General features: G+C 39.2%; 1 protein-coding gene across 1 annotated transcript in view; it reads right to left on the reverse strand.

The window, feature by feature from the left end:
* Nucleotides 1-159: 159 nt before the first annotated feature.
* Nucleotides 160-15904, reverse strand: part of RMDN2 (regulator of microtubule dynamics 2) — a 50360-nt gene continuing 34615 nt past the window's right edge. Inside the window, exons 9-12 of the mRNA XM_012653798.1 lie at nucleotides 15789-15887; nucleotides 10694-10747; nucleotides 10525-10605; nucleotides 160-242 (exon numbers count right to left, since the gene is read on the reverse strand). Of these exons, the coding sequence (XP_012509252.1) occupies nucleotides 189-242; nucleotides 10525-10605; nucleotides 10694-10747; nucleotides 15789-15887 (288 nt within the window). The 3' untranslated portion in view covers nucleotides 160-188. The remainder of the gene's footprint in view (nucleotides 243-10524; nucleotides 10606-10693; nucleotides 10748-15788; nucleotides 15888-15904) is intronic.

The following is a 15904-nucleotide window of genomic DNA, read 5'->3' on the forward strand; positions in this document are numbered from 1 at the left end:
CCAAATAACATGATTAGTTTTGTAGTGCTACTAGTGGAATGCATTCTGGAGAAACATGGTTTTACCTTCAAATCTGAGCACATTTACCCTTACATCAAAAAAGAAAAAAGGGATAATAAAAACTCAATTTTGATTAGTTTAAATTTTAGTAGACCACATCTGATTTGTTGAAGAGTAAGTTCTTTTATTTACCTCTTCAAGGAAGCAATTATTTTTTTTATCTCTTGCTGTGCCTCTTTATCCTATAAAGAAAATACAAAATAAACAATGAAGTTTCAGGCATTCATCCTGATACTCGAGTACTTTCAAATAGACTTTTGTTAAGTGTAGGCATATTTTCTGAAAGACCATTACAAAGAAACTGTGGATTTCTTGGGACCAGACATGATCTAGATCCATGAGAATGCAGGTAATGTGGACAGCTATTTCTGGAATAGTACACCCACCCAGATCTGGAGTGGTGGGATTTAGGAAGGGGAGAGCCTTTCACGTAAGCTGACACAATGGATTCGCCTTTGCGCTAACAACATTATTGTTTTCCTTTTCAACTATGGGATGCGAAGAAGCCCTGGCCCTAGTAGCAGGATTTGAAGAAATCTAAGATTCTACTGTAAGAGCCAGACAAACATATATTTCATTATTGACTTTATCAGGTAGCTTATATTTAACATTAAAAATCATGTAATATGTCTTATAGGGCACCACATGTATTGTTATGTCTTTATAACAAATGTGGGAGTTAGAAAGAGTGACAATAAATTCAGATGTCTGGGTACTTTAATGTGTTTTTACATTTAACAAATATTTACTGAGCGCCTATCAGAAAGGATTTAAGGAATATAACAACTTAAAGTAATCAGATGAAGAAAATGGGATAAGGTAAATATTGGGAAGTAGCTGTTACGTAGATTTTTTAAAAATTGAAAGTTTGTCAACAGTTTTGATCATAAACATTAAAACATGGATTCTACTGTGGTTAGAAACTAGAAGTCTACCTTCTCCCAAACAGTATTTACTGAAGGTTGTGAGAAAATAAGATCAATGGTATTTAGGATATTTGTGTGTTACTTAAAAGAACTTATAAAAAATCCGTAATTCCAGGTATTGAGATCCACGTTTATCTTTGTAACTGTTGGGTTATCTCAGTGCCTGGCACCTAGAGAGCCCTAAATAAATGCTTGGTAAATGAATGGTTAGAGGCTGGAACACAGTAACAATTTTTGATATCTAGGAATCAATTTCTTACAGAAGAATGACATAGGTGCTCCAGATCTCATCCTCTCTTTCCTCAGCTTATTCTACCAATTATCTCCTCCGTCTCCAGTCTTTACTGAATTCTTCCTTCTTTGCTGGCTCTTTCTCATCATCCTTTCAATGTGCTCCTATATTTCCCATCTACAGTAAACTGTTCCTCAACTCAAGCATCCCTTTAACTTCCACCTTACAGCTCTCCTCCCTTCCCCATGAGATTCTTTGGAAGGGAATTCACGCGTACTGACTGCACTTCTGGTTGCTCTGCACTTTGGTCTCTACGCCCACTGTTCTACTGGAACAGTCTTCGTTAAGATCACCAATGACATCCACATCATTAACTCCAACAGACTCATTCCAGTCCCTTGCTTGCAAGGCTTCTCCAGAGCATGTGACAGAGCTGATCACTTCCACCATCCCTTGGCTTCTGAGGCCCTGTCTTCTCTTCCTTTAGACTCACTTGCAGTTTCCTCTTCTTCCCCTTATTCCACTATTTTGGTGTTTCTCAGGGGTTGATCCTCTGCAGTCTGCTTTTCACATACTACATAATCTCTTTGGGTGATCTCTTCCACAGTTGTGACTTCAAACATCACTAATAGCCATATATCCAATTATTCACTGGACTTGAAAATCTCACAAACACAAACTCAACATTCCAAAACTGAATTCACCTTTTCTACCAAACCTGGCTCTCCTGTATTCCTTGTGTCAGTAACAGGCACCTCCATCTACCCTGGATGGTTTTCCAAGCTAGAAACCAAGAGGTCACCCTTGAGTCCTCCTTCTCCCTCAACAATCAATCTCCAAGTCTTGTAGAGAATACGACTTACAATTTGGTTAAATTTGTCCTCTACTCTTGCCATCATCTCATTGTCATCATCTTAGTCCAGGCCATCATGTCATGTCTGTGTCATTGCGGTAGTTACCTAAATGATACTCCTGCTTCCAGTTTTGCTCCCTTCCACTCCCAGCCAACAGTCTCCACATGGTGGCTACTGTGCTCTTCTAAAAATCTCACTATGTTATCTGCTGCTTAAGACCCTCCAGTGGTTTTCCCTTGCCTTTAAGAAAAAGGCATATAAGGCTTTCATATCTTCTTTCCCACTAGTACTCAACGTTTCAGTTATATTGTACACTTGATTCAGTGCTTGTATGCATCATATTTCTCAATTTTGGGCATTCGTCTGTTTTCTGGTATTTCATAAAGTATGGGCCTGTGTACTACCTGCTTCCAGATCTTCTAGGATATTTGATACTGTCATGATATTTGTTCATGTTTCCATTCACCCTTGCCATATAGATACATATTTCTGCACTAACATAACAGAACACATCACTTTGTGTTCTACATTTTTCAGTTACATTAAAAGTTATTTTCTGATTGAACAGAATCTTGTATATATGTTTAGAGCTGTATGAAAAATAGAAACTGATCAACTGATAACAGTGATGGAATATTAAAGAAAAAGGGCCCAAGTACTCAGCATAATGTTTTATGGGTTTTTTAAAAAGATCAATATCAATGGATTACATTTTTTGTAAACAACTTTTACTGCATACATATTCACTAGGACTAATCTATTAAAGAGGGGTTTATCTCATTGCTTATTAAGTATTACCAAATTCTATATTCAATATTTCCAAGAAAGCATCACAATTCTACACTTCTATGCTACATTTTTTTCCAGTAATATGTCATCAGACAAAAGTCTAAATTATTTGTCGAATTGTGTGCTAAGGGGTTCTTTTTTTTTTTTTTTTTTTTTTGAGACAGAGTCTCACTGTGTTGCCCGGGCTAGAGTGAGTGCCGTGGCATCAGCCTACCTCACAGCAACCTCAAATTCCTGGGCTCAAGCAATCCTTCTGCCTCAGCCTCCCGAGTAGCTGGGACTACAGGCATGCACCACCATGCCCGGCTAATTTTTTCTATATATTTTTAGTTGTCCAATTAATTTCTTTTTATTTTTAGTAGAGACGGGGTCTCGCTCTTGCTCAGGCTGGTTTTGAACTCCTGAGCTCAAACAATCCGCCTGCCTCGGCCTCCCAGAGTGCTAAGGGGTTCTTGATAGAGCTTTTTTTCCAGCGTAAGTTACGTAAACTCCATTTCTACATTGACTTGAGGTGTGGGAATCTTCCCAATGTGAGAACTTTAAGGTTGACTAATGTATATATAATCACTGAAGACTTTCATTCACGACTAATGTGAACCCTACAGAGCTGTTCCATGAGAGAAGGGATTCTCATGTTTATTTCATTGAATTGTTTCTTCACCATGAATTATCTTGTATTTCCTAACAGGCTGCTTCTTCCTGGTAAAGACTTGTCACTTTTTTCCCGTTTTAATCTAAGTTTTTTCTGCACTTCAAGGCTTGGGCTTTGCCTGAAGGCTGTAGGGTTTATCCCCGTGAGGAGCTCTCTGGTGTCTATAAAGGTTAGAGCTGAGGCTTAAGCCTCTTCCAATTCTTTACATTTGTAGGGCTTCTCTCCAGTGCGCATCGTCTCATTATGGCTGAGGTTAGAGCATTAACTGAAGGCTTTCCCACATAGATCACATTTGTATGGTTTCTCTCCAGTGTTAATTCACTCATGTTGTTTAAAAGAATAAATGGTTACTGAAGGCATTTCCACATTGATTACAAAGGTTTTCTCTCTTATGTGAGTTCTCTGGTATGAATAAAAGTTAGCTCTCTGGCTGAAGTGTTTTCCACATTCATTACATTTACCGGGTTTCCCTTCAGTGTGAATTAATACATGTTGAGTCGATGCTGAGCTGTGACAACGTCCTTACACTCATTATATTCAAAGAGCTCCTCTCTAGTGTGCAATCTCTGTTACTGAGGAAATAAAAGACTGTTGAAGGTTTGCTCACATTCATTCATGCATTCATTTATTTTTCTACATATGAATTCGATGTCAAGCATTCACTGATAGTCTCCAGTTAAAGTCTCCCACATTGGTAACATTCATGTAGTGTGTTACTCTCCTTCATGTACAGAAGTTTTCTCCTTTGTAGCAGGTCAGCTGGATAGCTATCTGATTAACGTTGACGTCTTCATTATGTTTCAAGTACTTGATATATTGATTATATTTATTTGCTTGCCCTCTTATAAGAACTCAGGTTATGGTTTTGAGCTTAGGTTATTCCTTTCCTCCCCAAATTCAAACGATCCAAACCTTTGAGCTGAGATGTCACACTTTCTCTCACCTCAAATCACAGTCGTGATTGTGCTGCATTCTTAATTTAGCTCATTTCCCTTCACTCTAATGTGAAGGAACAGGATTCACCCTCATGAATCTAACTATTGACATGCTGTTAGATGGTTCTGTCCTGTTGGTATTCTGCATGGAAGTTCTGTCTTTCTTTTTAAGACCTTCCTGTCTGGACTCTGGCTTCGGGTAAATCCTCTTCCTTCCCTCCATAGCTCCTTTCCTTGCATCAACCAGGAAGTCACATCTGATTTTCACAGGGGAGACCCCCAGGGAGACCACATGATTGATGTTCTCCAGTATCACATTTCTGTACAGCTTCCTCTGAGTTGGGTCCAGCAGGGCCCACTTTTCCTGAGTACAATCCACAGCCGTGTCCTCAAAGGTCATCATTTCCTGTGGTTGCACTGTCAAGAACTCAGCCACCACCTGTCTTTCTCCATATTCTCATCCCGGGACAATCTTAGCATTAAGCCAAAAAGCAGAACTCAAATAGATGGAAACTTGAGCAAAACCATGTTGATATTGAGGTTGGTGTCCCTACACTCTGGAGCTCAGAGCTTTTCTCTCTCCAGAAAAAGACCAGGAATCTGTATTCTGAATAAGCTCTCCACCCTCCAAGCAAGTCTTAATTAAAGATTCAAACTACTGGGTTTAAATTCTCATTTCCTTAAAATCTCTGATTACATAGTAAAACCCTAGGAAGGCCTTTCATAGCCCCTGGCACAGGTTACAGTACCAGTTGTATTTTCTCATAAATCTTTGTGCTTTCATTTCCATAACGCTCTTCACATTTTATTGCTATGACTTGTTCAGTGCCTACCTTTCCCCACTAGACCACAGAATTCATGATGGCAGAGGCTATGTTTGTTTTTTCTCTTTGTATTCCAATCCTCTAGCAGAGTATACCTCCACATTTGTAATATAAATAAGTAAAGATAATTTCTTTCTTTCACTCACACACATTCAGAAATATAGATTGATTTCATCTGAAAGTGCTGGAAAAATATATCAATGCTCTCTACTAAAGACTTCGGATAAATAAGAGAGAGTTTTATTTATGTTAAATTGGAGGTCTAAGAAACTTCTTTAGGGTGTTTTTAAGATTGATTTAAAGAATACAACCAAGGCTATTATATATTGGAAAATCTTAAGAAATAATATATTTTACATGCAAATGATCAGAGGGTAAGAGTCAAAAGTGTAGAAATAGAAGGTTGTAAACAGAGTACTGTTCCCTTCTAGCAACTCATGAAAATGTCTGTTTAGAAAGTGGGAAAAGTCTGTACATCCTATAATGGCCTTATTAGTTTTTAAAAATAATGTACAAAGAAGAATATATTCTCCAGGCATGAATGGCACAGATGAGTTAAGCTACAAGAAATAAATTCTAACCAGAAGAAATGGGCAAATAGGAATTTCTAACAAATGAGACAACAATACTGGATTTTAATAAGTAACTCATTCATTACTCTGAGTTGTAGCAATCCTATCGTAGGAAGGCAGGGTGAACATATATGGACAAATTCTATTTTATAAACCTACATGAAAAACCAATGTCTTAAGATAATCAAATATGATGTTTTAATTAAGATAGAACATTTAAAGCAGGATTAGGATTTTATTACTAAGAGGATTTTCCAATAAAAGTGATGATTTTGAACCCATAAAACAGACTGGAAATGCAGCTTAGGACTTTAATCAACAGGTAACTTCTAAGACAGCTATGCTACTTGCTAAATATGAAGAAGTATTCTTAACTTTCAGCAATCCTAGAATCCACTTCTTCCTCTGGTTGTTTCTGTATATTGTATTTATTTATTTTATTTATTTATTTTTATTTTATTATTATTTTTTTTAATTTTGCATAATTTTGTATTGTGGTAAAAACACATAATATGAGATCTATCCTCTTGAATTTTAAAAATACCATACAGTATTGTTAACTATAAGCACAATGTCGTATATTGTATTTATTATTCTGTAAAAATCTGTTTGTCTTGGAAGGATGATTAATTCCACTTGAAAGTATTATAGCAATTTAAAAATATAGGTTCTTTTTTTTTTCTTGAAATCAGATTAGCACATCCCTTACTATAAAGCAAAACATTACATAATGCTTTTTATATTTGAGCTTTCTCCGTAGACTCCAAGTCAATGAACTTTAATACTACCTCCAGGCAAAAACTTTTAGGCTGCCAGTGAACTCATTATTTCATTCAGCGATCGTTCTCACACTGCCTTAGCCACAGGAATCCCTTTTATTTAAAAAAATGAATGTTTCTCGGGATCTGAGGTTATTTTCCTAGGGTTAGGAAAAGTCCACATGAATAATCAAAATACTGTAGTTTCAAATTCTGAGAACGTAAAGCTGCTTACACCCAGGAATCTGGGCACTGGAGACCAAATGGCTGACATTCACAATCAAGTAGCAGAGTGATGAGCTTAGAGTTCCCTAATAGGGGACAGAAGACATGCCTATAAATGGCTATAATGCAGCAAAGGCGGTACGAATGCCATAAGAAAAGAAGCAAACATGTTATTCAAGTTCACCTGAGGGAGAGAAAACTGCTGGCTAGGTCTTCATTGTAATTAGCGGCGCTGCTAGACATTTAGGAAATGAATAAACTGTTCAGCAAAATCACAAATGGGGAATATTTCAATCTCAAAAAACTTCATAGAGATGGGGCTACTACATGCAACTCAGTTCATCCCATTTTCTTATTGAAAAAGAGATTGAAATATTACTGACAGTACCTCTACTACTCGGAAAAAAAAAACTGCTAAGAGTACAAATGGAGACATCACTGGGGAAAAAAGGTAATGTGGGAAATATTTGCTCATGCCATTTTGTTTATTACAGAAATACTTCCACAGTGTCCAGCTTTCTTAGATCTATTATCACTCCTCTTTATTATTACTATTCACACTATTATTTTTATTTGTATGGTATTAGTGGCTTGACTCTTTCTACCAATACTTATTAGGTGCTTACCTACACTAGGTAGTACACTCAGCACTGAGCAGAGTGGGAACTGAAACTGGTTGGGTTGCTGCCCTTGTGGAACTATTCATGCAATAATCCAACAAATAGCATTCACGGATTCAATCGTTCATGGAACAATCACAAATATAATAACTATATAATCACAACTGTGCTAAAGGATAGGGAGGAAAAGTATTAAGGAGCTTTCTTGCCAGCAAGTGTCAAGGAAGTGTTTCCTGAAGAAATGGAAGTCACAGTGAGGCCCGAAGGATGAGCAGGAATAAAGCTGGCAAAAGGAGTGGAGGGGGTGAGTGGGAGTGTTTCAGGAAGAGGGAACGGTGTGTTCTGAGGGTGAAGGGCAGGGAGGAACACATTGCAGAGGAGAGGAGAGCCGGGAACAAAAAAGCTTGAGAGATTTGCTGGAGCTGATCAGAGCCTTGAAGGACACACTAAACATTTTGAACTTCGTCCTAACAGCAAAGGGTGTTAAGCAGGGAAGTGATATGTTGACATTTATGTTTAATTTTTTCCTTTGGCTGCTACTGGAAGCCAAGAGTGGCCTGGAGGGAGGCCAGGAAGCTGTGGGGAGACCGACTGGGAGGCTCTCAGAGTCTGCAGTCCAGGGGAAGGTGGGCGGTGCTGTGCTCCGAGTAGCAGCAGTGGAGTGAGTAAGCAGTGGCGTGGTTCAAGTCACGTTTTAGAAGAGGAAATTTGAGAACTTGGTGACTGGGTAGATGTCTGGGTTTGGGGTACAGAGGGAGAAGGAGGTGTTAAGGATGATTTCCAAGCTTCCCAACAGGGCAGACGGAGGTGCCATCTACTAAGTGGGGAAAATGGAGGAAGAACAGCTCCAAAGGCCTTAAGACAAGTCAAGTTTGAGGTGTCTGAGAGACATCCAAGTGGAGATGGTAACTAGGAAGTCGGGTAAGCAGTTCTGGAGCTCAGAAGAGAGGTCTAGAGATAAAAATTGGAGAACCCTGGCATGCAGGCAGCATTTGAAGCCATGGAGGATCAGTTTGGGGAGGGGCAAAGGAGGAAAGGGGAGAGCAGACAGGAGACGTATGGATCAAGGACCAAGCCCTGAAGCTCATCAATATTTAGCCCTCCTGTGAGAGCTCTGAATTTCGTGCATAAACATTTCCATGTCAAACCAGGTGTTATACCTCATTATCACATTGTATTGTAATCTTATACTCTAATAAGAATGCGCATTCAGTGTAAAATGACTGCACATAACCCAAACCGACATCATTCAGGAAAGATGTGAGAGACAATAGAGTCCCAATCACCAACACAGAGCAGGCAACCAGAGGAACAAAATCTGTTTTCTGCTGAAAAAATTACACAGAACCCTTGTCTTTTGGAGAAAGACTGCCACTGTTACGACCGCGCTATTTTGCGCTTCCTATTATAACTGATGGAACCAACTGAGGGATTTGAGTTGGGACAGACGATCAACTCTGCGGGAAATTCCAAACATCTGGGAGATACAGAGAAGCAGTCCAAGACCAGCTCCTTGAGCCTGAGGAGCCCTCTTTAGAGACTCAGGCACCCTCTAATCCTGAAGTTCCTTGGCAGATCTCGTTTCACTTCCCTGTTCAGCCTTAGGTGCCGTGACTGCCCTGCCCTCTCCTGCTCCAGGTAAACAAATCTTTGCTTTCTCACTTCTGTGCCTCTGCTCACGACCTGCAGTGTACTTGCCCACACATCCGCATTATACAGATCTTTCAAAGTCCACCTCCAAGGCCACCTGACCTCTTCCAGGAAAAAAAAATTTCTCCCTTTTCCAGATTTACGTAAGTAAGTATTTGTACTTCTCTTAGCGCTTCATGCTTTCTCTCTAGAGCTGCAGTTGTCTGGATATATGCCACAGGTTCTCTTTGAGGCTACAGGCTCCAAGCGGCGGATAGGCATGTGTTTGCTTATATTCCAGATCACAACTAATACTGGAGCCTATACTGCTCGAATACAGAAAAAGAGGAGCGCTTTTCCTGAGGCATTTCCTTTCTATTATGACTGAGAGGATGATAATGTCTGGTGGTATGAGAAGGGAGCAGGAAAACGTTTACCTATTTCTTTTCGTTCCCACAATACTAGACAATGGCTCACAGAAGCACAGACTGAGTTGTTAACTCTGCAGAATGCCTGAAACTTGTAGCAGATCCAGAATCCTGAATTATTGAATAAAAGGATAAGAGGCAATGCAATAGTTTCTTTTTGATTGATGGCAGGGGTGCCAAAACCAATAAAATGTTAATATATACTTTGAATCTTTTTCATGAACTTGGATAGCCACACCCTGCTGTAAGCTGAGGACCGAGAATGGCGACCCCCCCAGACCCTCACCTTGCTCTAAGCCAGACAGCCTGTCTAGTTTGTTTGCTGCCTACAGAGTTTAATCACCAGCTCCCCAGAATTACGCTGTTCCGTCTCCTTCGCAGGGGCTTGTCCCATTCTCTGCTCTCTTATATCTAACAAGCATCAGGATGTTTTAGCTGCTAGCCCATAGTTTGCATGTCCCTTAAAGATTCAAGGGGCTTCCTGGGGATAGGTTATCTTACAGAGATAACAGCAAATTTTAAAACTCTATAGTACGTGTAAAATCCAAGTCAAAATGTTTTAGTACAAAAGAAAACTCCAGCACAGGAGCGTAGAGCAGAATGGTGGTTGCCAGGGGCTGGGAGGGTGGACGAATTGGGGAGATTTTGATCAAGGATACAAAGTTTGAATTATGCAGGGTGAATAAGTTCCAGAGATCTAAAGGACAGCAATGTGATTACAGTTAATAATACTGTACTGTATACTTGAAATTTGCTTCAAGAAGGTGATGGATATGTTAATAAGCTTGATTATGGTAGTCATTTCACAATGTATATGTGTATCAAAACATCCTGTCGTATACTTTACCTATATATAACTTTATTTGTCAATTATACCTCAATAAATCTGGAAAAATAAAAATAAGTAGTAAAATCTACTAAAGAAAGAAAACTTCATTTGTATCTAAGCCAGGTGTTCATATTTTGAACATGAATAGTATTAAGAAGATAACAGTACTCATTGTCACTGTCTGGACTTACCTCTTTGGTAACACAAGGGAGCAATAATGCCAAATTACAGAACTTCAAAGCATTCTGTTTTTCCTCAATATCAATATAACACTGGAAATGAAAAAATAACCCATATTAAAGGTAATCACATTTTTATGTAATGGGGTCAAAGTGACCGTAAAAGAGTGGTCTTCATTACCTTTGCCAAGTACAGGTAATTGGGATTAGAATAACCAGGGTATAGCTCTTCAGCCTGATTTAAGAGAAAAAGACAAGAGAGTAACAGGACAATATTAAAACAACAATAACCACAAGGGAAGAGAATATATTTTAATAAATCAAATATTATCAACCAAATTGCCCCAAGAATTTAGGTTGACTATTTCACATTTGAATTATACTATCAATTTAAGTATCTTTTGGGTAGAGACATGGCTTTTGCATTTATTTAGCCATTAAAATAAAATTGATTACTATCCTCATAAAGCTTACAAAGCAATGAGATACTTTAAGGGGAATCCAAGGTAGGGTGCCGAGGAGTGGTTCAGCATCTTAAGAGAGCACATCCTTTGTAAAGGACATTTTAATCTCTACAGGATCCAAAAGGTAAGGGTTCTGGGATGAGGAGGACAAAATCTCCTGGGGTGGGGAGCCAGACTGGGTGGAACTCTTTAAGACCAGGTAGGTGAACAGTGTCTGGACCTGGGGTGGAACCTGCTAGAGAGACAGTAAAGCCACAAACAGTTAAAGGAAGTTGTCACATTCAGTCCTAGCCAGAGCCTTGAACATCCTGTAGAGCCATCCACAGTGCTGATGGGTTCTGGTTCTCCTGTTTCTTCTCTTTTGTCTAATCATCTCCATTTCAATGTTTCTAGTTTGGTGAGTACATTTCTTGAGCCATCCTAATAAGAGGAACTTAGACTGAATTTTGCTCAATGATGCCTTCTTCTAAGTCCAGTAGTTGCTTCAGCTCTGTCCAAATCCCGTCTGGATAAATTGCCCCAGTACATGAACATAAGCATCTTATGTCTTTAATACTGGCATTTTAACTCGCATATATATCTTAAGACCTATGCTTAATTAACCAAAGTGATTATAAATTAGAATACCTCTTTTTGTTCTCATGGTTAAAAAAAAAACAAAATGAAGCCCAAAGGAACACAGGCTACTCATGACATTGAATTCCTAAAGCGGAGCAGATTCTAACCTTTTACCAAAGGCCCTGGGTGAATTACAAGGAAGGCAGCATTAGTCAGTTCAACGTTACAATTAAGGAGCAGTTTCTAGAGAGGCTCTTAGAAGACTCTTTATCCTAACAGCCGGCAAAGTATATTATACATGTCCACTCGGTCTTGGCTATCCAAGTTCCTTAAAGGCAGGACCTGTTTTGGTCATTTCTGTGTTCCCAGCATTTGACACCGTGTTTGGTACTAGTTATGTGCTTAATAAACACCATTTAATAAATTGGTTTTGCTTTAAAACATCTCACAACCCAAGCAGCAGCCTTCTACCATATCAGGACATAGCAGAAAGCTCTGCAGCTGGTGAAGCCACTAATAGAGAGTCAGGGATCATATGATTACAAACAGTGGGTGCAGTCAGGGCAGCCTGTACCCTAGGACTGCCACATTCATCATCCACTACGCACACCTATCCTCTGGTCCTGTGGTTTCCAGCCATCCTATTGGCTGCCATCGGAATCGCCTCAGGACTTTTAAAAACACTGATCAAGTTTTAAAAACACATACCATATGACCCAACAAGTCCACTCCTAGGCATTTACCCAAGAGAAGTAAAAATATGTCCACACAAAAGCTTGTATATGAATGTTCACAGAATATTTGTCTGTATTAATAACAGTCTCAAACTGGAAACGACTCAAATGTCCCTCAATAGTTTAACACATAAACAAATTGTGGTTATGTCCATATAACGGAATATATTACTCAGCAATGGAAAGGAACTACCGATACACTCAATAAAATGAATGAACTTCAAGACATTATGTTGAGCCAAAGAAGCTAAATATACAAAAAAGTACAAGCCGTATGATTCTATTTACATAAAATTTTCGAATAGGCAAAACTACTACTAAAGTGACAGAAAGCAGGTCAGTGGTTACCTGGGGCAGGGGGTGGGGAAAATTTGTAGCAAGGGAGCAAAGATAACTCTCTAGGGTGATGGAAATGCTCTGTATCTTGAAATGGTGGTAGTTACGTGGGTATATAAATTTGTCAAACCTCACTGAACTATGCACTTAATAAATTATACTTGGGTATAATTTATTGCTTATTGCTTATAAACTATATTTCAATATACCCAATATACTTCAATACATCCAGAGATTCTGAAACAATCTGTCTGGGTCATGGCCTGGGATGACATTTTTTAAAACTCCCCTGATGATTCTAACGTATAGCCAAGTTTGAGAGCCGCTGCCCTAGGGAATCCTGCCAGAATTTTGGATGACGTGGGAAGCATATTATAGTTTGAAAGAATTCCTACAGGTGATTCACAGATGACTACTCAAATTGTCTAAAATCACCTCCATGCATGATTTGAGATTGTGGAGGACAAGATTTTTCCTGATATAAGAGCAAAATAATAGTAGCTAACATTTATTTTTAGTTAGAACATTTGACATGCTAGACTCTGGGCCAAGAAAATTACATGTATTATTTTATGTAATCGCCACAAAACCGTACAAAATAGGTATTAATATTATGATGTCCACTCTACAGATGAAGAATTTGGGAGTAGGAGAAATAAAGAAATGTGTCCGGGTCTTACAGACAGGAAAAGGCTCGGGTCTCAACTTCGTTTGTCTGACACTAAAGCCAGTGCTCTCGACCTCTGTGGGACCCCATGGATGGCTCTGCAGACACATTCCTGGCCACTGGGAGGGATGGGCTGGGGCCAGGAGTCCTATAGTCTGGTTCCAACAACTTGGCCTCCTGTGGGGATGGGGGTTGCAGACTCTCCTAGGGTGTGGGACCCAAGGTCTGCGCTGTGCCCTTTTCCTGTCCTCCACTTCCTGATGTCTTAGTTCCTCCGCAGCCTCAACCCTCCACAGCGAGGCTCCTCAGTACCCTCAGCTGTGGCAGTAAATATGGGAGGAGCATTCCAGATGCCTTTCCGCTCCCTTTTGACAAACACCACGGAACACATTTTCATTCAGAAGTATAAGTCATGAGCAAATGGTGGAGTCCCCAAGATGGTTTGCTGAGATGTTTAAATTTTAACAAAGTTAACATTTTGTGAGTTTTTATTGGGGGCTTACTAGGTGGTAGGCATACTCTAAGCAATTTACTTGTATTAATGAATATAATCCTCATAACACCTCTCTGAGGTAGATACCAGTATCCCCATGTTATTTATTAAATTGAGAGAGAGGTTAAGTAATGTGTCCAATGTTAGTCAGCTGGGAAGTGATAGAGCTGAGATTTAACCAGGAAGTCTGGTTCCAGAATTTTCACCCCTTACTTCTATATTATTGTGCCACTTACTATTTTTTTCTTTTTTTTTTTTTTGGAGACAGGGTCTTGCTATGTTGCCCAGGCTGGTCTCAAACTCCTGGCCTTAAGTGATCCTCCCGCCTCAGCCTCCTGAGTAGCTGGGATTACTGGCACAAGCCATCCCACCCAGTCCACTTACCACTTTTGATTTTGTCTGTGTTTTATTTCAGGTACTTTTGTCATGTTCTGAAAACCTAATCCCCAGTTATAACTTTGAGATTTTGAGGAAATGAGTTTCAAGTTCAAATAACAGTTTTGCTAATCAACTTGGAACCTTTTATAGAGATATTTTATCTTAAATATACCATGATCCATATTCTTATAAAATTTAAAATGAGAGAACTAATTCTCAGTGGTAGAAAAAAGGTGAAGAAATGGGGATGATGTAGTCTTAGACTTCACTCATATCTTAAATCAATTCTTTGATTGCCATTGTGTGAAACTGAACAAGTTAAGTTCCTGAGATATTATTACCTTTTTAAAAAACAAAGAAGATCATGTTAAATAAAAAATGTATGGCTCATGTGCTTTTATTTCCTGTACTTTTTTCTGTTGGGCTCCTGCTTGATTTCAGAACACTTATTTTTTCATATAGCACTCTAGGCAGCCACTGGCCACAGGTCAGAGAGGGAAAGCGAGAGGAAATCTATTCTCCATTTGAGACTACTTGATTTCCAAATTCCCTCTCAACCCTACAAAATCCATCCCTGAAATACAACACAAATATTAGCACGTACAAGATGCTGGACAATACAGATCAGAGCCTGATCTCCTCTGTATTTTTATAAACCTGAAATAGGTAGGCTGGAAAGGAAAACACATTTAGTAACTATAAGATTTTATAACTGGTTCCAGAGAAAGGTGAAGGGGTTAGCACAAGAGGATGTCGATTATATGGGTGGATATATTATACATTTATATGTGTGCCCACAAACTTATTACTGCTCAGAGTTGTATTAGTACAGCAATTATACATTTTAAGATAGGAAGGAAAATACTGATTTGTTCTCATGTTCCAAAAATCTTCCATAGACGTGTCTGCAACTTAGGAGGGGGCTTTTAAGATAAGCCTTCCTTTTGGCATTTTTTCATTATTTAAGATTAAACTAGTTTCATATTAGGTAAATCAGGAGTATTGGGACCAAGTCTAATAATCAGGGCATGATTGTTTCTGCATATGCTCACATGACTTGGAAAGCTACTCCTGGATTTGGTAGTAAGGGCTGCTATACCTAAACTTCCATTTAGGCTGCTGAGTTATTGTTTAAAAGTAGACTATTATTCCTAGGACCTAGGGCATAGTTAGCTGCTCTAAGAAGTTTACATTTAAAACATAACTTGTGGCCTGTGATCCTAGCCCTCTGGGAGGCTGAGGTGGGAGGATCACTGAGATCAGTTTGAAACCAGCCTGAGCAAGAGTGAGACCCCGTCTTCACTAAAAATAGAAAAATTAGCCAGGCGTCGTGGTGCACACCTGTAGTCCCAGCTACTCGGGAGGCTGAGGCAGGAGGATCTCTTGAGCCCAGGGGTTTGAGGTTGCAGTGAGCTGTGATAACACCACTGCACTTTAGCCTGGTGACAGAGCAAGACTCTGTCTCAAAAACAAACAAACAAACATAACTTGCATTATAAGAGGCTTAAAACAACATGCCAGAAGTATTAATGAGATTCAAACTGGGGCTTCTCATGGAGAAAAGATTTCCTTGATAATAAGGGCAGCAGGGACTGGTGGAGGTGGTAGCTGGTTGGACACTGAAATAACGGATAGACAAAATGTACCTTAAGGAAATTTTGCAAAGCTTCCTGTACAGTTGAAGATGGTATTTTTCCAAACAGAGTAGCAGCCATTTTTTTCTCGATCCAGCTCAGTTTTGATACCTGCAAATACAGAGCAA

Source organism: Propithecus coquereli, unplaced genomic scaffold, assembly GCF_000956105.1.
Source record: "Propithecus coquereli isolate 6110/MARCELLA unplaced genomic scaffold, Pcoq_1.0 Scaffold43, whole genome shotgun sequence".
NCBI classification, from domain to species: Eukaryota; Metazoa; Chordata; class Mammalia; order Primates; family Indriidae; genus Propithecus; species Propithecus coquereli.